General features: G+C 58.9%; 1 protein-coding gene across 5 annotated transcripts in view; it reads left to right on the top strand.

Moving 5' to 3' along the window:
• Nucleotides 1-19578, top strand: part of PDE2A (phosphodiesterase 2A) — a 90582-nt gene extending 71004 nt beyond the window's left edge. For 4 of the 5 annotated variants that reach the window (XM_057750953.1, XM_057750952.1, XM_057750951.1 and 1 more), the window contains 25 exons: nucleotides 4910-4969; nucleotides 5596-5749; nucleotides 5915-5967; nucleotides 6165-6239; nucleotides 6342-6383; nucleotides 6915-6983; nucleotides 7241-7371; nucleotides 10058-10169; nucleotides 10616-10655; nucleotides 10802-10865; nucleotides 11286-11358; nucleotides 11490-11667; nucleotides 11906-12018; nucleotides 12704-12781; nucleotides 13653-13775; nucleotides 14241-14311; nucleotides 14595-14717; nucleotides 15042-15129; nucleotides 15375-15422; nucleotides 16452-16526; nucleotides 16684-16783; nucleotides 17039-17151; nucleotides 17551-17589; nucleotides 17725-17831; nucleotides 18171-19578. In XM_057750953.1, coding sequence (XP_057606936.1) covers nucleotides 4910-4969; nucleotides 5596-5749; nucleotides 5915-5967; nucleotides 6165-6239; nucleotides 6342-6383; nucleotides 6915-6983; nucleotides 7241-7371; nucleotides 10058-10169; nucleotides 10616-10655; nucleotides 10802-10865; nucleotides 11286-11358; nucleotides 11490-11667; nucleotides 11906-12018; nucleotides 12704-12781; nucleotides 13653-13775; nucleotides 14241-14311; nucleotides 14595-14717; nucleotides 15042-15129; nucleotides 15375-15422; nucleotides 16452-16526; nucleotides 16684-16783; nucleotides 17039-17151; nucleotides 17551-17589; nucleotides 17725-17831; nucleotides 18171-18381 — 2340 coding nt within the window. In that variant the 3' untranslated portion in view covers nucleotides 18382-19578. The remainder of the gene's footprint in view (nucleotides 1-4909; nucleotides 4970-5595; nucleotides 5750-5914; nucleotides 5968-6164; nucleotides 6240-6341; nucleotides 6384-6914; nucleotides 6984-7240; nucleotides 7372-10057; nucleotides 10170-10615; nucleotides 10656-10801; nucleotides 10866-11285; nucleotides 11359-11489; nucleotides 11668-11905; nucleotides 12019-12703; nucleotides 12782-13652; nucleotides 13776-14240; nucleotides 14312-14594; nucleotides 14718-15041; nucleotides 15130-15374; nucleotides 15423-16451; nucleotides 16527-16683; nucleotides 16784-17038; nucleotides 17152-17550; nucleotides 17590-17724; nucleotides 17832-18170) is intronic. The other variant, XM_057750955.1, reaches the window with a different exon arrangement.
• The last annotated feature ends 238 nt before the right edge of the window (nucleotides 19579-19816 follow it).

Below are 19816 nucleotides of genomic sequence, written 5' to 3'. Positions count from 1 at the left end.
GTATGTGTGTGTTGAGAGCAGCAAGCTGGGCTGGCTTTGGGGGAAGCGGGGGTCTGGGAGGAGCCCGCTGCCCCACCTCGAATGGGCAGGATGAAGCTGCCAGCCCAGTCAGCAACTTGCAGAGGGATGTACAAGCCCCATCTGGACTCTCACTCGCTCGGAGCTCTTGGCGCAGCCCTGACCGTGCTTCCTCTTTGGCACCCTCCAGGATGGGTTGGAGGCGGTGTCCCAACAGGGCATGAATGCAGCGAGGTGGGAAAGGACCGAGAGACACTGAGAATACGACACCGACAGAGACAGTGCGGGAAAGCCAATCAGTGACTGGGGTGGCTGGAGCCAGGGGGCCCATGGGGCAGGGCTGCCTGGGAAGGCATCCCCCCCCAGCCAGGCCCACGGCCGAGGCTGGGACAGACGCCAGGCAACAAGGCGGGCTTCCGGGGGCGGGGGACGGAGGGGCGGAGGCCTCCGCTGGAAGCGGGGAACACCACTGCGGGGAGCTGGGCGGGCAGCTCGGGCCAGGGCTCCCCCCTGCTCTCTGCTGCCCCCTCGCGGAGCTCCCCGCTTTCGGCTGCCCCTGTGGGGTTGGCGGAGCTTTGCGGGGTCCGGGTTCTGCGGTTCTCCCGTGTGGAAGTGGGCGCTCAAAATCTTTGTCCAGTCCTAAGAACCGAAGGGCTAGCGGCCCCACATCGCCGTTATTGGGGATACACTTCCGGGGAGGCGGCCGCCACCTCAGTAAGGGGCGCGGACCGATGCATGAGCCGGTGTCGGCGCGCCCGCCCGGGGGACTCCTCCCGAGCTCATTAAAACGGAATTAAAGGTTTCCGAGGCGCCTGACCTTTCCCGAGCTGCTGGCGGGGGAGGGCGGTGGGCGTGCGGGCTGGCCGCGGGGAGAGGAGAGGAAGGAAGGGATACTTGGCTTGGTCTCCTCGGCGCCCCATCTGTCTGACTCAGGGGGATGCAGCCCCCTTGGTTTCTCCCGCAAGCTGCTCCCCCACCCCCAGCTTCTGTTCCGCGCAGGGAACCGATCTGCTGTTGGCACCCGAGTTCTCAGCGCCTCTTTCTTCCCCACTTTGGTCCCAATCTGTACCAGAGCTGGTCGCTTGGAGGAGGACCGGGGCTAGGGGCCCTGTGCAGAGGTGGGGTGTGGGAGGCAGTGGCTTGGTGGCCCACCTCTGTTGAGGGAAAGGGGTCTGGGGGTGCCAGGTTCCTAGAAGGACTTCCTGTGTTGGGGCTGTGAGGGCTGGGTCAGTAAGGAAGCAGCTCCCACAATGGGAAGATGCTTGGAAGGTTGTCTTGTGGGCAGGAGGATGGTGGTTGTGCACTCTGTTCACTGTGGCTCAGGTCTGGCCAGGAGTCCAGGCTTCAGCCTTCTCCTGGGGGTAGGAAAGGTAGGGGTGTGTGTGTGTGTGTGTGTGTGTGTGTGTGTGTGTGTGTGGGCGCGCGCGCGCGCTGGGAAGAAGGATGGATCAGACAATTAAATGTACCCCACCCTAGCAAAACTCTGCTCTGGGCCCTGCCCCAGGACAGGTGCTGGGGCAGAGAGAGGAGTCGGACCCATTTCTGCCTTCTAGAAGCTCAGTCTGGGGGGGTACAGGGTCACCCTCAGCCCACCACTCGCCAAATGAAATAATGCTGCCAGCAGAAGCTCTGGTGACAGAGGCTGCCGCGCCAAGGGGTGCCTCACAGTGCAGACAGCATTTGAGTGGGACTTTGGGACAAGGGTAGGGGTGAACAGGCAGAGAGGGGAAAGGATATTCTAGGCAGAGGGCTCAGCGTGAGCAGAGGCAGGGTGATGGAGGGCTGGGGGAAGAGTGTGATCCCGGCAGGCTGAGGAGTGGGGTGCCGCTGCTGAGTGAGGTGCTACGTGTGGCTTTGGTTGCCAGGAGACGTCCCCAGCTGCTGTCCCCTCACCTCCTCAGGTGCCCTGGGCAGTGAAGAGTCTTGAAAGGTATTGAGGTTACTTGCGATCTTCCTCTCCTCCAAGCCTGAGTCTCCTACTCAAGTGAAATATTCTTCTGTGGGACACCCCCTCCCCAGTGCTTGCACATCTGATAGATCCCATCCTGCTGCTCCACCCCCTATCCTCTGAGAGGCAGCTCCGGACCTCCTAGCTGCTGCCAGGTCCTGAGGATCGAGGTTCTAGAGGGGCAAGGGCATGCCGCAGGGCAGATCTCATGGGAGGGTTGACTCACCAGCTCCTTCCTCAACAAGCCCCATTCCCCTCTCTGAGTCTCTGCTCTTGTATTCAGCATCCCTCCATCCATCCACTCACCCATCCATCCACTGAAGGCATATTTCTTGAGCACTGCCAGGCACAGTGCGCTGGTGCTTCGAACACAGCAGCGGTGACCAAGACAGCAGACAGGCCCTGCTTTCATAGACCATACAGCCTGGAGGGGTGGGGGCGCTGGACATTAAACAAGTGAGCAAAATAAATAGAGAATTACAAATGATGGCCAGGGCTAGCAAGGAAACCAGGGAGACCTGCAAGGAATATTGGGTCCTGATACAGATGGGGTCCGCAGAGGGCTCTCTGAGGAATATGCCATCCCGCGCAGGGCTGCCTGGCTGAGCTCCGGGCCTCTGCAGCGCGCAGCTCCAGGTGCCTTGATTGCAGATTCTTTGTGTGGAAAGAGTCTTTGGTTCGGTTCTTCGATTCTGGGATAATAGGTCCCTTTGAGGAGCGGGCAACCCTTGGTCTCTGGCATTCGATGCGTGGTTCGTGCTCGGTCTTCCCCTGAGCTGGCCAGCACACCAGAGCCTTACATGGCGGTGGGGTGTCCGTTAGCCATGTTGAACCCCGTAAGGGTGAGGGGGGTGGCGGCTGTGCTGGGCTTTCAGCCTTCTCTGCAGTCCCAGTGCCCACTCTTGAGTGTTCCCACTGGGTCCCAGCCCCACCCCTGGTTAGCAAGAGTAGGTGCAAGTGTGTGTTCGGGTGATGAGAAAGGAGCCGTGTGTGTGTGTGTGTGTGTGTGTGTGTGTGTGTGTGTGTGTGTGTTGGGGGTGGGACGCTAAGGGTCTCCCTGAAAGCGTAGTGTGTTTGTGCACATGCTGGGTAAGGATGGGCTGCGGCAGCCCAGGAGTGTGTGCAGCGAGGGGCAGGTCCAGTGGGAGGAGGAGGACTCCATGATTCCTTCCTTCCCTGCAGCCCTCTGAGGCTCTCATTCAGTCTCCCAGCTCTGTACTGGGACCAGGCTATTTTGCCAGCCTAGGAACCCCACAGCCCTAGAGGGGTCCCAACCTTCTCTTTTCTGAGAGATGAGTCCAGTTGGAAGGAACAAGAAGGATGTCCTCCCCCATCTACTACCAGTTAAATGCCCACGTTTCCGTAAACCATATGCAAATGAACCATGCCCCCAGCCCCTTTCAACAACCTGTCTTACGGGAGTCATAGATGGAGCCTCATCCAGACCATAACCTTCAAACCTCACTTGGCGGCCCAGGCCTCTTCCAGGTCTTCCTGCCTCCAGTCAGCCCAAGTCCCCCTACCTTGTAGACCGTGGTCCGCAGATGCTGAAGTCTGCCATGGATCCCCAGTAAATCAAGCTAAAGTCCAATTCCTTAGCCTTGCACCTGCCCTGTGGTACCATGGACTGCACCACTGCCCCGGTCCTCATCTTCCCATACCACCTACTACCCAGCACTACCAGGACAGCCTCCTGCCTGCAGTGTCCCCTCCAGGCTCTGCTTGTCTTCCTCAGGCTTCAGTGCCAGTTCTGGAAGCCCCCCCCCCCCCCAGGTGCCCTCCCGCTCTGAGCTCCTACAGCCTTTAAGTTCCCACCCACTTAGTCTGCCCTCTCCTTCGTCCTCAGGTATGAAGTTCTGCACCCCCTCCATTACATCCCCCGCTCCATCCCACCCCAGCCAGACTGTGAGCTTCCTGAGCACCTGCTGGTCTCCTCCTCTCCATCTGCTCCTGGCAGGGGTCCTAGAGCAGAGGCGGACAGGGGCTGCTGAGTGGGGAGGGAGGATAAAGGAGGGGACCCCAGTGCAAGCACTGTGGGGAGCCCCACAGGTGGTGAGCAGCTCTGAGTAGGTGCCTGGAAGCTGGTGACGCAGCTGGGGAGCCTTGCTGGCAGGGCCTGCAGTGCTCCCCCCTTCAGTTTCCTCACCAAGCACCCAAGCTGGGGTGGGAGAAGGGACTTCACGGAGCATGAAAGATGGGCTGAGGGGACTCCGGGTAATAGACACAGGGAAGTTGGAGAGGGACAGGACGGGTAGGCGTGGTGGTGAGTGAGAATGGATCTGGAAAAGGGAAGGTGAAGGCAGAGAAGGGGAAGGAGTGGGTGGTGCTGTCCCAACTCTGCCACTTTCTGCCCTGTGACCTTTGGCAAGTCACTCAAGCTTCCTGAGCCTTGATTCATCTGCTTTACTGATTGGTGAGAATCACAAGCAAGGCAAAGCACCTTACTACTCCATTCAGTCATTCCTTCATCCATCCTCCCAAGTTCTTTAGGCACAGCAGCTCCATCCCCTCTTCCCCTACCCCAGACTTAGGGGCAGCTCAAATCCGAACTCCGAAAGAATGGAGCTGGGAGGCTGAGGCTCATACCACTGATTCCATAATTGGGGCCTGAAGGGCTCCATAGACTGAGAGATGGGGAGGCGTCCAAGGACACCCCCTTTCCCGCACTGTATACCTGGATTGTGCTGTAATGGGACAGTTGATGAAAAGGCAGAGATCAGAAATCCATTTCTTTGGATTAGCCCTTGAAGGCTTCCTGGAGGAGGGGATCTTCCTGGAGCCATCTGCTTGGTCAGAGGATGGGCTTATCATTGAGGCCCACAGATTGGAGTGTGTGTGTGTTGATGGGGACAGGTGTGTGCCTGGCATGCGGAGGGCACTCTGGTAGAGACAAGAGGCTAGGGGAAGTAGGTCACAGCTGGTCCCTTTGTAACTCCCCTCTAGGTGCACTGTGGTCAGCTGAGTAACAGTGAAGAGTGGAGCCTGCAAGCTGTGGAGAAGCATGTGAGTGGGGGTGGGGTTGGGGTAGGATGGGGGTTGCTGAAGACCCTCGTCACAACTGATGGGAAGATAATCTGGCCACGGAGATGGACAGACCTGGGTTCCACTCCACCACCTTTGGGCTGTGTGACCTTGAGCAAGTCACATAACCTCTCTGAGCCTCAGTTTCACATCTGAGAATTAGGATAAGGATAGCACTGTCCTACTGAGGGTGCTGGTGAAATAAGGCGAGTCAAATACTTTGCTAATACTCAGGGGCTATCTACATAATGATATTGAGGCTCTTCCTTGAGATTTTATGATTTTGTGACTTTAACAAGAATTTATGACTCCCCGTGGGTGCTAGAGAAGTCTGACTCTGTTCTGCCTTGGAAGAGTCTGGGGGCTAGGAGTGGAGACAAACGCTGTATTTATCTGATCATGGACCCAGGGGCCCTTCGGCGGCAGCGGGAGTCCACAGGTGGGTGGAGCGCTGAGGGATGAGTTGTTTGAGACGCGGGTGGGGGTCAGGGTGGGAGCGATGGGCACCGCAGGCAGAGGCAAGAGCTCGAGCAAAGGCTAGGCGCCCCGAGGTGGCGAGCACGGTAGAGGTGGCGTGTGTGGCTTGCTGACCGCTCCGCTCGCCCCAGACCCTGGTGGCCCTGAAGAGGGTGCAGGCCCTGCAGCAGCGCTGGCCCAGCGCGGCCCCGAAAGCGGTCCAGAATATTCCGGAGGGGGCGGCGGGAGACCAGAAGGGTGGGGTTCCGTACACAGACCAAGACCGAAAGATCCTGCAGCTTTGCGGTGAGGACCCGGCTGGGGCAGGTCCTGGGGGCGGGGCGGGGTCGAATCTGGAAGGGAGGGGCCATTGGGGTGGCGGGGCCTGAGGGCGGGCGGGTGGAATTGGAGGCCGCGCATCCTTGGGGGAATCCATGGGCCCTCTCTCTGACCCGAGCCCCGCCATTGCAGGGGAACTTTACGACCTGGATGCCTCTTCCCTGCAGCTCAAAGTCCTCCAATACGTGAGTCCCTGTGCCCCTCCTACTGTGTTCCTCCCGGGACCGAGGTCCCTGTGAGCCCTTCACCTCATTTCAGATTCCGATGTCCTGCCCCTCATCTCTTCTCCACCTACTTGAGGGGCCGCAAAAAGGCTAGAGGGTGGGGAGTGAGGGTGCTTCCAGATGCGCGGTCAGCCCCTCGCTGTGTACCTCTTTTTCAGCTGCAGCAGGAGACCCAGGCATCTCGCTGCTGCCTCCTGCTGGTATCTGAGGACAATCTCCAGCTTTCCTGTAAGGTGAGGACCCAGGTCCACTGTGGAGCAGGGCGAGGGACCTGGATCTCTGAGAGGAAAAACCTTGCCCATCCTTTAACCCGTCCACGTCACTCTGCCCATCAGGTCATTGGAGATAAAGTGCTGGAGGAAGAGATCAGCTTTCCGGTGAGTCCTGCATCCATCCCCTGTGTTGGAGACTGAAGAAGCAGTTAAAGCCATCTAGGCATCCCTGGGATCTGCCCAGAGAGACTGGGATCTGCTAGAATCTCTTGGAATCTGATGGAATTATCTTGGGATCTACTTAGAGATGTTACAAAATCACAACCTCTCATGATCAGGATCCGTTTGGAGAAATCTCTCACAATCTACAGAAAACATTACTTGGGACCAGGTCACTTCTGTTGGAGTATTTCCGGATTTGGCTCTCTTAGAATCTGTTAAGATCAGTGAGAATCCTTGGATTCTGCTTTTTCTCTCCTAGTTAGGGAAGACCCTCAAGTCCTCCATAGGGGATTCTGGTCAAGAGCCTACTCCCCTACCCTCACCCCACCCTCACTCCTCAGTGTTGACTTCATCCACGATTTGCACTGACTGAAGAGGTAGTTGGAACTTCCAGACTTGGGGGGCGGGGAGAGGTCTGACTTCGCCTGATCTTGGGAAGAGCTGGGCCCTGACTGGCTCTCCTCACTCCCCCAGTTGACAATGGGACGACTGGGCCAGGTGGTGGAAGACAAGAAGTCTATCCAGCTGAAAGATCTCACCTCTGTAAGCCATGGCCTGGCTGGACCAGGATGGGGGACAAAGGGAGAGCCCACCGCCCAGTCCCCAAGGCCAGAGTCTCTGGGCCAGGGCAGCCTAGGAATGGGGGAGACAAGACCTCACCCCGTGTCATAGCACTTCCCACCCTGCGGGAGCCCTTCAGCCCCTCCTGTTGCGGAGTGTGGTGGGGGGTGGGGGAAGGGAGCATAGTCCCTCCCTCCTTCCCGGCCTTGGCTCACCTCCCTCTTGCTTCCCCTTTGCAGGAGGATGTGCAACAGCTGCAAAGCATGTTGGGCTGTGAGATGCAGGCCATGCTCTGTGTCCCTGTCATCAGCCGGGCCACTGACCAGGTGGTGGCCTTGGCCTGCGCCTTCAACAAGCTCGGAGGAGACTTGTGAGTCCGGGTGGAGGGAGGTTGGTCAGGAGGTGGAGCTGAGAGGCTGGGCAGGGCTCGACTAGGGTAACAGTGCTGGAAGGTACTGGGCAAGGGGTACTGTTTAAGCAGTGGTGGGTTGAGTGGTTTGTCTGTGCAAGAGACGGTGAGGTTATGTGAGTGATGGGCCCTTGCCGCTGCTCCATTTGGGCTTTGTAACATCATGCTGAGGTCCAGTCGAGTTCCCCTTCTGTGTGTCCACTTCCTGCAGCCTGGCTTTTTTGATACTGGCCTTTCCCCCACTTGCCATCCTTTGTTTCGGCATTTCAGCTGGGAACTGCCTGATGGAAGAGCGATGAGCTCTAGGATGGGTGAACTCTCTGGGACCCGCAGAGCGTTACCGACACAGTGGACAGTGGCTCAAGGGAATAGGCATGGGGGCTGGGCTTAGCTGAAGGCCTTTAGAGGCATGGATAGGGCAGCTGGAGGAATCTTGTGAAACACGGGTAGGCAGGACACAGAGTCAGGTAAATAGGCTTAGTCCATATCTCAAGAACTGAGGTCAGGTTCGGGGCCTAGAAGTGGTATCCTAGATTTCATGGCCTACACCAACTCATTAACTGCTAATAGCTGCCTGAAGCGTTGTATTAGTTTAGTGAGAAACAGTGCTGTGATTGATCTGCCACATCTGTCCTGGGTGCAGGTTTAGGAGGTGAATGTTGCCACTCGTGGTCCAACAGGCCTAGCAGTAGGGAGTAGCAGGCAGGTGAGGGGTTGTGTTCTGATTGGAGGATGCAGAAAGATGCTGACAAGATGCTTGGCCCCTGGGGCCCAAGCAAGCAGGCTGGGTTTGAGGGCTCGGAGCTCCGGCAAGAAGTGGAGACAGGAGGTGTTGGGACTAGGGAGGTGTCAGAAGCCCAGGGATGGGGTCTGTAGGAGTGGGGCAGAGATCTGGGAGTCAGAGGTCTGAGTAGCAGGACCTGCCAGCATGGAGCTCTATTGGCAGTTGGATGGGCCTGGGGAAATGAAGACAGGGACAAGGCAGAACCCACTGAGGCAGGGAAGATGTGGGATGGGTGTCATTTGGAACAGGTGGGATCCTAGTGGTGGGAGCATTTGTGCCATTCAATAAACACACATTGAGTACCTACTGTGTCTGGCCCTGTGATGGCCAGATGGCCTTGGGAAGGCCTTTGCGGAGGGGAGTACGGGTGGAGGGTCCAGCAGGAGTTGTGACCTCTGGCTGCCTGGGTTCTGAGATGGCCCTGCACCTGGAGGAGTAGGTGGTATCAGAAGGGAAACGAGATGGGGACTTGGTGACAGCCCTGGGGCCCAGGGCAGGGGCAAGGTCATCTCTGGGTTCCACATATTTCAGGGAGTGAGTGCTGAACAACTGCCTGAGCCAGGGTGGCGCTCAGCTCAGAGCAGGCACTGCTGAGAAGCTGCCTGGAACCCAGAGAACAGGGACTCTGGGACCCCTTTAGCTGGGAGTACGATGGAGCTGGTGGCAGGGGCAGGGGTACAGTTGAGACATTTAGCAAATACTTTCCAAATATCTCCTCTGTACCAGGCTCTGCATTGGACAGGGGGCGATACAGTCATGGTCCCTGCCTTTAAGGCCTGATGTTTATTTTTAGGGCATAGAGGGAGGAAGGGTGGGAAAGGTATTCTAGGCAGAGTGAACAGTGTGGGAAAAAGCATGAAGGTGTGAAAGAGCCTGAGGTTTTCTCAGAATGATGAGAATCTTACCGTGGCTGAAGCTGAGAGACGCCCATGGGAGAGGGGAGAGGTGGGTGGGACCAGATGGAGGGGCCTCAAGTGCTGTGGGAAGGAAGGTGGGCAGATGGACACAGGGTGGTGGGGATTAGGGTCTAGACCCGAATCACTGGGTGGCAAGCACTAGTGGGGATACCCTGGCAGAGAGGAGCCCTGAAGGCCGCCCCCAGATGGGGAGGGGCCTAGACAGGGAAATCCGAGGGCTGAGAAATGGTCAAAGTCTCTGAGGAATGCTCTGTCTCCCCATGAGCTCCATCTGGAGAGGCTCACCCACGTCCCCAGCCCAGGTCCCACCCCAGCCCGGTCCATCCAGTCCCACAGAGCTCCCAGGTGACAAGTCATTTGGTGGCTGGATTGAAAGACCACCTCAGGATTTGGGGCTGATCTTGTCAGGTGCAAGCCAGCTCTATGAATCTGATGGTCACTGCCCTGCCCACAAACACCACCGGACTCATGGAGGCACCAACCCAGGGCCCACAAAGTCCAGGGAGAGTAGGACAGTGACAGGAGATGGATAGGACAGGGCCGTGCCGCTGCCCCTCCCTGAGGCTGGGGGGGCCCTGGAGAAGAGCGGGAGAACACCCGGTCCTGGCCTGGGCCGGTCTCGCATCTGAGGGAGGAGGCTCAGCTCCAGGCTGGATAAATCTGGCGTCAGAGGAGGGAGATGTGGCTGTGGCTTCGGGAAGCAATAGTCTGAGGAGGAAGACACATTTCGGTCAGAGGAGAATTAGAGCCTCCCTTGGGAGCCTCCAGTTGGAGCGGGGCGCTGGCCCAGGCCGCCTGTGCGGTGAGTAGCCACAGGAGAGGAGCGTGAGGTCTGCTGGTGGCTTTCTGAGTGGGCTTCCTGGAGGAATGGAAGTAAGGTGGAGTGGGGCGAGCCGTCTGTGGTCTGCTTCCTTTCCGGTGACCCCTGCCCCTCCCCCCCCGCCAGATTCACGGACCAGGATGAGCACAAGATCCAGCACTGCTTCCACTACACCAGCACGGTGCTCACCAGCACTCTGGCCTTCCAGAAGGAGCAGAAGCTCAAGTGTGAGTGCCAGGTGAGTGGCCTGCCTCGCGCCTCTCTCGGGGACCAAGTCACCCAGCTCTCGGCCCCAGAGAGTCAGCCACAAGGGAAAAAAAGCCCATGTCTTTTGGGGGCCGGTGGCAGGGAGACTACCGAGTGCCCTGGGGCACCTCTGGCAGCAGGCACGGTATGCGATCGCCCTCTGGTGTTCAAACGGGGCACCGCAGCAGCATCTGGGTGGCTGGAGGAGGAGGTGAATGCACACGAGAAACTCAGGGTTCCTGTGCACCCTCACCAGGGCTGTTCCTCCCACTCCTTCCCTTAGAGCCCAGTGATACAATTAGACTCTCCCAGTCTCCAGCCTGTCCCGCAAGCCCTAGGGGAGGAGTGAGAAGACCCCGGGGCTGATGGAGGCAGGGGGCTGCAGAGGGTGGCCCCCCGCAACCTGATTTCCTGTGCTCTCCATTTTCTCCATTCCAGGCTCTTCTTCAAGTGGCAAAGAACCTCTTCACTCACCTGGGTGAGTGCACTGCTCTCCTCCATGCCTGGCTGTGGGGTGGGGGGTGGGGCGGGGGAGCTGGCGTTTTAAGGAGGGGAGGTGGGGGTGCTTGGCCTCAGCACTCCAGCTTGGTCTCACCCCTGTCCCCATGCTTCTTCCTCCCACAGATGATGTCTCTGTCCTGCTCCAGGAGATCATCACAGAGGCCAGAAACCTCAGCAATGCTGAGATGTGAGTGAATCCACCTCCGAGTGGGCCTCAGTTGTCACCTTTCCTTTCCTCCCCTCTCTTTTTTCCCTCCATGGTCTTCTTGTGGGACCCTGTCATGTTCTGTGTGATTCTTTATTTCATGCCCGCGTTCCCTCACTAGACTGTAACATCCAGTGACAGCAGGGGTGGGGCTTGCTTTGCTGGCCGCGGGTCCTCGGCTCCTACCACAGTGCCCGGCACATAGCAGGTGCTACCGGAAAAAAAAAAAAAGGATCGTCGATCTGGACTAATGTCTGGAGTCAGCCAGCCCTGAGGAGAGCGTCTCACCAAGGGTCACTCCCTCCAGGCCTCAAACTCCAGGCTTTGCCCCAAGTCCTGAGATTTGAGGGGCGGTCAGAGTGGGGTGTCAGGGCCCTGTGGACCAAGGCCATCTCTCCACAGTTGCTCTGTGTTCCTGCTGGATCAGAATGAGCTGGTGGCCAAGGTGTTCGATGGGGGCGTGGTGGATGATGAGGTGAGGCAGGGCGGCGTGGAGGGAGGGTGTGGCCGTGGTCCTCAGGGGGCGCTGGGGAGCAGATCCGCTGGTTGATGGGCTGCTCTGTGACGGCCACTAACTTCCTCTCTACTCCATCCCTGGCCCGGCAGAGTTATGAGATCCGCATCCCAGCGGACCAGGGCATCGCGGGCCACGTGGCGACCACGGGCCAGATTTTGAACATCCCCGACGCGTACGCACACCCACTTTTCTACCGCGGTGTGGACGACAGCACCGGATTCCGGACGCGCAACATTCTCTGCTTCCCCATCAAGAACGAGAACCAGGGTGCGGGTCCTAGTGGCTCCGGGAGGAGGGGCGGGGCGGGGCCGGGGCGGGGCCTGAGCAGAATGGGGCGGAGCAGAACGGAAGGTCCGCAAGCCTTCTCCACCGCCCTAGCGTCCCAAAGCGGAAGCCGAAGGGATGGGGTTTCCCAAGCATGTGACGGCCCTTGAGGACACCTGGGAGGGCAGATTTCTGTCAGACACATCCACTGGCTCATTCCTAGCCCCTCTTTTGTTCCCAGAGGTCATCGGTGTGGCCGAGCTGGTGAACAAGATCAACGGACCATGGTTTAGCAAGTTTGATGAGGACCTGGCGACAGCCTTCTCCATCTACTGCGGCATCAGCATTGCACATGTGAGGAGGACAGGGGCGGGCCCGTGCAGGACCTTCTGTTCTCCTCTCCACATTGGCTCTCCTTGCTCTGTCCAGACGGATCCCGTGCCCCTGCCTGGGGCTCAGAGCCCTGCTGCTGGGTTGCTGTGCAATCTTCAGTACCTATTAATCACCTCTGGCCTCAGTTTCCCATCAGAAAATTGGGGATATTATTTCCTGTCATGTCCAGTCAGCCTCCCAGGACTATGGGAGACCTCAGTTTTATTTCCCCCCTTCTCTGGAAGCAACCTCAACCCAAGCCCCTGGTCAGCTTCTTTTTGGGGTCTGTTGGGTCTCATTGTCCACAGCTGGCAGCTCTGGCCTGGGAATCCAACCCCTAGGTCCCTAATGCTGTCCCCCCTCCTTGCTTCTCTCTCTCTGTTATGGGCCTTGGGCTCCATCACTGAAGCCTGGGGCAGGCTCGGGAGAGTGTGCAAAGTGCCATATCAAGTGCTAAGAAGCCCTGGGGAGGAGGAGCAAGGGGAGGTCTGGATGAAAGTTGGAGGGGGGCTCCCTACTCTGGGCTGGAGCTTGAAGGCTCAGAATGGGCCCAGCATGGGACAGGAAGGGGGCAGGGGCTTCCATCTAATCCCTTTGTCTCATTTCTGGGCATTCTGAGATTTCATGGCCTCCTTGCTTGAGCCCCATCTTTCCCTCTCTCCCCCAGTCCCTCCTATACAAGAAAGTGAATGAGGCCCAGTATCGCAGCCACCTAGCCAACGAGATGATGATGTACCACATGAAGGTGAGCCCTGCACAGAGCTTCTGCCCTCCTTCTCAGGTCCGCAGGGTCCCCAGTAGTCCACCTGCTCCTCCCCTGCCTCCCCAAATCATCAGGCACCCAGGACCAGGCTGGGCTTTCTGATCACCGTCTCTTGAAGATAAGAAGATAGACCCAGAGCAATGCCTGGCCTCCTGTTCTCCTGCTCTCTTCAAAGCAGTTTCTGGTCCAGCCGGAAGGCTGGCAGCAAGTCTCAGCCAGGGAAGAAATTGGTTCAGCCAGGTGTTCCCCATGTCCAGGGATAATTCCCATCCTAGGACTTACTGAAGGCTGGGAAGCCCGCTCAGGGCCCTTCCCACAGCTCCCTTAGGTACAGTGGTCATGCAGTCCTGGGTAGTCCGCTGATATTCTGTCCTGTTCGCAGACCCTGTGTTAGAAAAGCTGTCCCAGACTTTAGTTCAGAGTATGTGGTTATTGTTCATTTGAACGTTTCCTCTCATCTGTGTCCAAACCAAAGGGTCCCAGACTTTGTGGCTAGGGTCAAAGCTGTAGCAGGAAGGATTGAGGTTCGACTCTGGGATGGTCCTCCCCAAAAGAAGGAATCTTTGAGTTATTGTCTGTGACAGACTGCCATGGTATCAAGAAGAGGTGTTCTCTGTCTTTGACGAGGATAGGCTGTTACAAACGAGGGTGGTCACAGGCAAGGAGGCGCAGCAGGGGGGCTGCAGGATGGTGAGGGGAGGGTGGTCTTCTCCTGCCCAGGGACAGCCCACGGAGAGGATGGCCTGACCGGGTGCATGCTGAGGGGGAGGTCCCCGCCACTGTGGGAATTTGGGGTTGGAGACATTGGATGGGGGGGAGGCCGTCTTCTGACACCCTGGCTGGTCCCCTCTAGGTCTCCGATGATGAGTACACCAAACTTCTCCACGATGGGATCCAGCCCGTGGCTGCCATTGACTCCAATTTTGCCTGTTTCACATATACTCCTCGCTCTCTGCCCGAGGACGACACGTCCATGGTGAGCTGGCCTGCCCCACTTGCCTGGAGGTGGAGGATGTACAGCCAGAGATTGAAATTAGATGTGCATAGAAATTTCCTGGCAAGACAGAGTCATTAAAAAAGGCTACAGAGTCTCCTCGGAGATGGAGCAGGCCTGTGGTCTGCCAGCACGGGCCACAGGGCCTGCCCAGGGGCCAGGGGCTGGACTGGAACCAACGATGGCCTCAGGATTGGCACCTCCCTCCCTGTTTTTCTAAGACCTTGTGTGAACTTGGTTCCAACAGTTCTTAGAGCGCGTATTTCTAAGTTCGTGGCTCTGAGAATGCTTGGCTCTACCATGTTATGGTTCTCTAGTTTAGATCTAAAGTTCTAAGGCTCCAGAATTTTGGAGGCTTCAAGAAGGTCCAAGGCTGGGGGTGGGGGTGGGGAGGGGCCCATCTTGAAACTGACCGTCCCTCTGATCCCTCCTTTCTGCTGTCTCCAGGCCATCCTGAGCATGCTTCAGGACATGAATTTCATCAATAACTACAAAATTGACTGCCCGACACTGGCCCGGTGTGTGTCCCCAGCCCTCCCCTCTGCGTGCAGGCAGCCCCATCTCTGCCTCCCTCCATCCTCTACTCTCACATCCCTTGCACCCCGTGCTGTGGGAAGGACTCTCTGAGGATGACTAGGGGAAGCCCAGTCTTGTGAGGGTGGGAGGATCCATGAGTGAAAGGCAAGTCACAGATCCACTGGGACCACGAGGAAAGGAAAGGGATGGGGCAGGGCAGAGCCTGGAGGGCTTCCTGGAGGAGGAGAGCCTGAGGCCCCTGTGCTGCCCTCTCCCCTCCCCCAGGTTCTGTTTGATGGTGAAGAAGGGCTACCGGGATCCCCCCTACCACAACTGGATGCACGCCTTTTCTGTCTCCCACTTCTGCTACCTGCTCTACAAGAACCTGGAGCTCACCAACTACCTCGAGTGAGTGGTTGCACTGCTCCCCATCTGGTAGCTGATGGGGTCCCCTTCCCTGGGACAGGGCAGCACCTGCTGTGTGGCAGGATTTACACACACTGCCTCACGGGACCCTCTTAATAGCCCAGTTAGAAAGGTACAAGGCCTCTTTCCAAGAAGGGGACCCAGGTGTCCTGAGCTCCTGTCAGGTGGTTCCTGGACATCTGAAGTCAAACACTAAACCACTGAGCTATTTCCCTCTCCTGGGCATCTCATCCAGCCAGCCCTCCTTTGGAAGCACGGGGAGGGAGCTGTGGCTGACCTCCTTGTCTTCTGTCTCCTCCCAACCAGGGACATGGAGATCTTTGCCTTGTTTATTTCCTGCATGTGTCACGACCTGGACCACAGAGGCACAAACAACTCCTTCCAGGTGGCCTCGGTGAGACCCTGCTCTTGTCACAGTGGGCACCCTCCCCGGGGTGTCTGAGAGTCTCACCCCTCCAGCCTGAGGAGAGGTGGGAGCTGGCGAGGACAGGAGCCGGTTTAGAGACAGGAGGCGGCTCTCCCTGCTTTGGGAGGCGGGGGAGTGCTGAGGGGCGGGAGGAGCAGGGCAGCTCTGAGCCTGAGATGGCAGCACGTGCCTCTGGATGTGAGGAGTGATGGAGTTTTCTCTGGCTTTTCCAGAAATCTGTGCTGGCTGCGCTCTACAGCTCGGAAGGCTCTGTCATGGAGGTACCGCCATTCTGCCCGATATCCCTGTCCCCATTGTCCTCTTAAGGCCAGTAACTTACAAAGTGAGACTGTGGCCCAGCTCCCCCCGCTCCCAAGGCCTGCTCCCTAGACAGGCTGTGAGAGCTGCAGCCACCCCCAGGGAACGCCTGGCTCTTGTTCCCAGATGGGCTTGGAGGGATGCAGGTGTGCCTGGGGGCACAGGTCAGGCTGCAGGTTCTGCCCGAGCCCAGCTTGGCCAAGGGAGGACTTGTATTTAGCATGTTTCTCTTTGCACATCTGGGGACACCCTGTGAAAGCCCTCTCCCCACCCAGCCTGGCACGGGCTCCACTCCCATCATACTCAGCTTTGCCTTAGCCTGATATGGGTCTGCCTACACCCAGTGGGAGCTCCTGGGGGCGGGGACAAAATCAGAGACATCTCTGAGTTCCCTGCGCCTGGCACAGGGCTTGGCACAGAATGGGAGCCAAACTTGCAAGGTCGCCCTGCCCCACGCTGCCCCCCACAACACCCCTCCAGAGCTGCTCCTGCTTGCACACCCCCAGACACGAGGGGCTCACTTCCTCCCAGGAGGCCTGCTGGCAGCCCTGCTTCTGCCCTCCATGCACTGGGCTAAGCCTGCGCCTTCTCCGAGTGACAGCCCTTCAGCGTCGGGAGACAGGGGCCTCGCCTCGTCACTGCCCTTCCCTGTCAGCACACAGACGCTGGCTGCATGAATTAGTGTCCGGGACCCCGCGGGATCATCTCAGAATCATTCCAGCTTGAGAGGCCCTCAGATCTTAGCTTGTTCTGTCCCTCCGTGTGCCAGCCGAGGAATCCGAGGCTCAGAGATGGCCAGGGACTTGCCCAGGGTCACACAGAGGGTTGAAACAGAGCCCAGAAAGGGAACTGGGCCCCCCGACTCCCAATTTCTGCCTGCTCTGCTCACCTTGGGGGCTGGGGCTGGGCTGGGCCTGCTCCCCTTCTTGGGGTCAAATGAGGAGGGGAGCCCCCCCACCCCAGTTGGGCCCCCATCACTCCTCTCCCCCCAGAGGCACCACTTCGCTCAGGCCATTGCCATCCTCAACACCCACGGTTGCAACATCTTTGACCACTTCTCCCGGAAGGTGATGGGGCCGGGAGTGGGGGTGGGGAGTGGGAGCTGGCCTGAGATGGGAGAAGGAGCAGAGCCAAGGGGTGGAGGTTCCTGAGGTCTGGGGGAGCGGGTGCGGGCATCTGACCAGAGGCCTTGACACCGCCCTCCCACCCCCGGCCCCGGCTCAGGACTATCAGCGCATGCTGGACCTGATGCGGGACATCATCCTGGCCACAGACCTGGCCCACCACCTCCGCATCTTCAAGGATCTCCAAAAGATGGCTGAAGGTGCCTGCCTTTTGCCCAGGCCTCAGGGTTGGGGAGGGACCACCAAGAGAGGGATTTGCCTGGAGAGCATCCCCAGGAGTTCAGACCCAAGCCCTCCAGCATCAACTCACCAGGCAGACCCAGCCCTGCATCCCTGGCTCCCATCCAGAGTGCTAAATTCCCTGGACCACTTTGGGGTGGGCCCTGGGGCCTTGCCCTCAGAGAGAGTGTCAGGATGCTGGGCCCCTCTCCTTGACCCCATCTTCTCCCCGACAGTGGGCTATGACCGAACCAACAAGCAGCACCACAGCCTCCTTCTCTGCCTCCTTATGACCTCCTGTGACCTCTCTGACCAGACCAAGGGCTGGAAGACCACGAGGAAGATTGCAGTAAGTGCCACCCCTCCCTGGGAAAGCACAGGCTTCCTGCCTGGCTCTGTGTGGCTCCTGCAGCCTGGACACCCTCCCCATGCGGAGCTCAGCCTGTGGGGGAGACAGAAACCTAGACCACCTCAGGGCGACAGGTAGGGAGATTCAAAGAGGGGCATGGACCCACTGGGGACTGGGGATGGGGGCGCAGTGTCACACAGCAAATCCGTGGCTGGTGGAAGGTGAGCCAGAACCCAGCTCCTCCTCCCCATCAGCGGCCATCCTCCTGCCAGGCCGGGGATGGTGAGGACGGGTCCTGAGGGCACAGTGCCTCAGTTTGGCCCCTTGGGAATGAGCTGTGGAGGAGCATGGGGGGATACATCCCACTCACAGGAGGTGATGAGAGTGTCGACCTTTCAGGAGCTGATCTACAAAGAGTTCTTCTCCCAAGGAGACTTGGTACGTGGGGAGCGACCTTAGGGGGTCCAGGTTGGGGGAGGGCTCCTAGCCTGGGCCCAGGAAGGGCTGGGTCAGCTTGATCGAGGTGCTTATGGAGGGAGGAGAGGGCCAGGCCTGACGACTTGATGCCTGCAGGAGAAGGCCATGGGCAACAGGCCGATGGAGATGATGGACCGCGAGAAGGCCTACATCCCCGAGCTGCAGATCAGCTTCATGGAGCACATCGCAATGCCCATCTACAAGTGAGTGAGCTCACGGGGCCTGCTGCGGACCCTCCCCAGGCACGGTGGGGTGGGTGGGACGCGGCTGGCCATCACAGCAGACACAGGTGCTAGGCTGGCCTGGCCCTGCTCCAGCGCATCCACTCCCTGCCTCTGGGCACAGCCGTCTCCTGCTTTGCCCCTACATGGGCCCTCCTCTTTATCCTTGGTCCCTTATGGAAAGAAACCATCATGCTCTGCTTGGGCTTCCAGTCCTATGCCTCATACTCTTATGAAGTTCTACCCGTGGTCCAGCCCTAATCTTTCTTGCTGCTCACAGTCTAACTTCTGACCTCTGACCCTTCCCCCGCCCACCGCCAGGCTGCTGCAGGACCTGTTCCCCAAGGCGGCAGAGCTGTACGAACGTGTGGCCTCTAACCGTGAGCACTGGACCAAGGTGTCGCACAAGTTCACCATCCGCGGCCTCCCGAGCAACAACTCGCTGGACTTCCTGGACGAGGCGTACGAGGTGCCTGACCTGGTTGGTGCTGGGGCCCCTGTCAACGGCTGTTGCAGCCTTGATGCTGAGTGAGTCCCTCCTGGGACCGCTCTCCGCCCAGGCCTCCTCCACAACCCTCCGCTGGCCTGGCCACACGCCCTGGAACCAGAGCCACGGGCCCTAGATTCCAGACCAGGACTTCCCACGTGACCCCAGGCAAGGGCTGACCTTCCCGGGCCTCAGCTTTCTCGTCTGTGTAATGGAAGACTTCCAGCCTCACCAAGACTTTGTTATTTGTCCTCTGAGAGCACAGGGGTGACAGCGAGCAGTGGGCCCTGCTCTGTGCCTCTGACCACACCTTGGCAAGTCCCCCCCAGGCCCCCCCTTACTGAGGCAGCCTGGATGGTTTCTCCCGGGCCCCGTTCCTGCCCCACCAGATCTGTGCTCTTCTCCTCTGGGGGCACCCCCCGCCCCCCAGGGTCCTCATGCAAGAAGGTGAGACATCTGGGTGGGCAGAGGGTGGGTCTTAGAGACAGTCAGCCGCTTGGCTGGAGGACTAGAAACGGCCCTGAGGACCGCCACTGTACTTACGGTGGAGACTGGGACCTGGGGAGATGCCGGGGTCCCACGAGGAAGCTGCCGGGGGTGCACTCAGTGCTCTGGGGAGAGGGGGCTCAGGAAGAAAGCAGGAGAAGAACGGCGGGCAGGAAGGATCCCTGGGCTGGGCAGCGGGCCCAGCATGGGTCAGCGATACTTCCTCCTGGCTGTGCGACCCTGGGCAAGTCCCTTCCCCCGTCTGGGCGAAACAGGAGGGTGAGACAATCCGTTCTCTAAGACCCCTCTTAGATCAAAGCCCCCACAGCTCTGTGGAGCCCCAGCAGAGGCCATGGAGCGTCCCTGGCAGCCTCTGGCAGAGAGCCGACACTGAGTCCCTCAGCGGCCCCCTGGGTGTACCCCCTTAGCCCGAGCCCCTCCCCCATTCCTGCAGCCAGAGGGGGACCCGGCCTCAGCCCTGGCAGGGCTTCTCCCCTCTTCAAGGCCATATGCACCCGTGCCCCGGGGCTTGGGAGACCCCATAGGGCCGGGCCTCTGGGGTCCTCCCGGCCAGCAGTTTCTCCTTTCTCTGTTGTGTTCTCTGTGTGTTGTGGGGTGGGGGAGGAGCCACCTGCCTTACCTCTTCTGAGTTGCCTTTAGAGAGATGCGTTTTTCTAGGACTCTGTGCAACTGTTGTATATGGTTCTGTGAGCTGACCGCTTTGTACATGAGAATAAATCTATTTCTTTCTACCAACCCTCCCCCATGGGGCTGTTTGCAGACTTTGTTCATGGGATTGGAGGTGGAGAAACAGCACTGGGGGAGGCAAATGCCTTTTAGGACTCCCAGGCTACAGGAGCTCCCACCCCTGCTGCCTAGCCCCTCTTCTGGGCGAGTTCCAGACCTGTTGGGGTATACCCAGACCAGTCCTGTGCCAGATAGTGGGGACTTTAGGTGTGGATGGCAGATACAGAGGCCTGAGCATGGGGCTGGA

Source organism: Hippopotamus amphibius, chromosome 9 (genome assembly GCF_030028045.1).
Source record: "Hippopotamus amphibius kiboko isolate mHipAmp2 chromosome 9, mHipAmp2.hap2, whole genome shotgun sequence".
NCBI lineage: Eukaryota > Metazoa > Chordata > Mammalia > Artiodactyla > Hippopotamidae > Hippopotamus > Hippopotamus amphibius.
The sequence above is the reverse complement of the archived record's forward strand: the minus strand, read 5'-3'. Positions and strand labels throughout refer to the sequence as shown.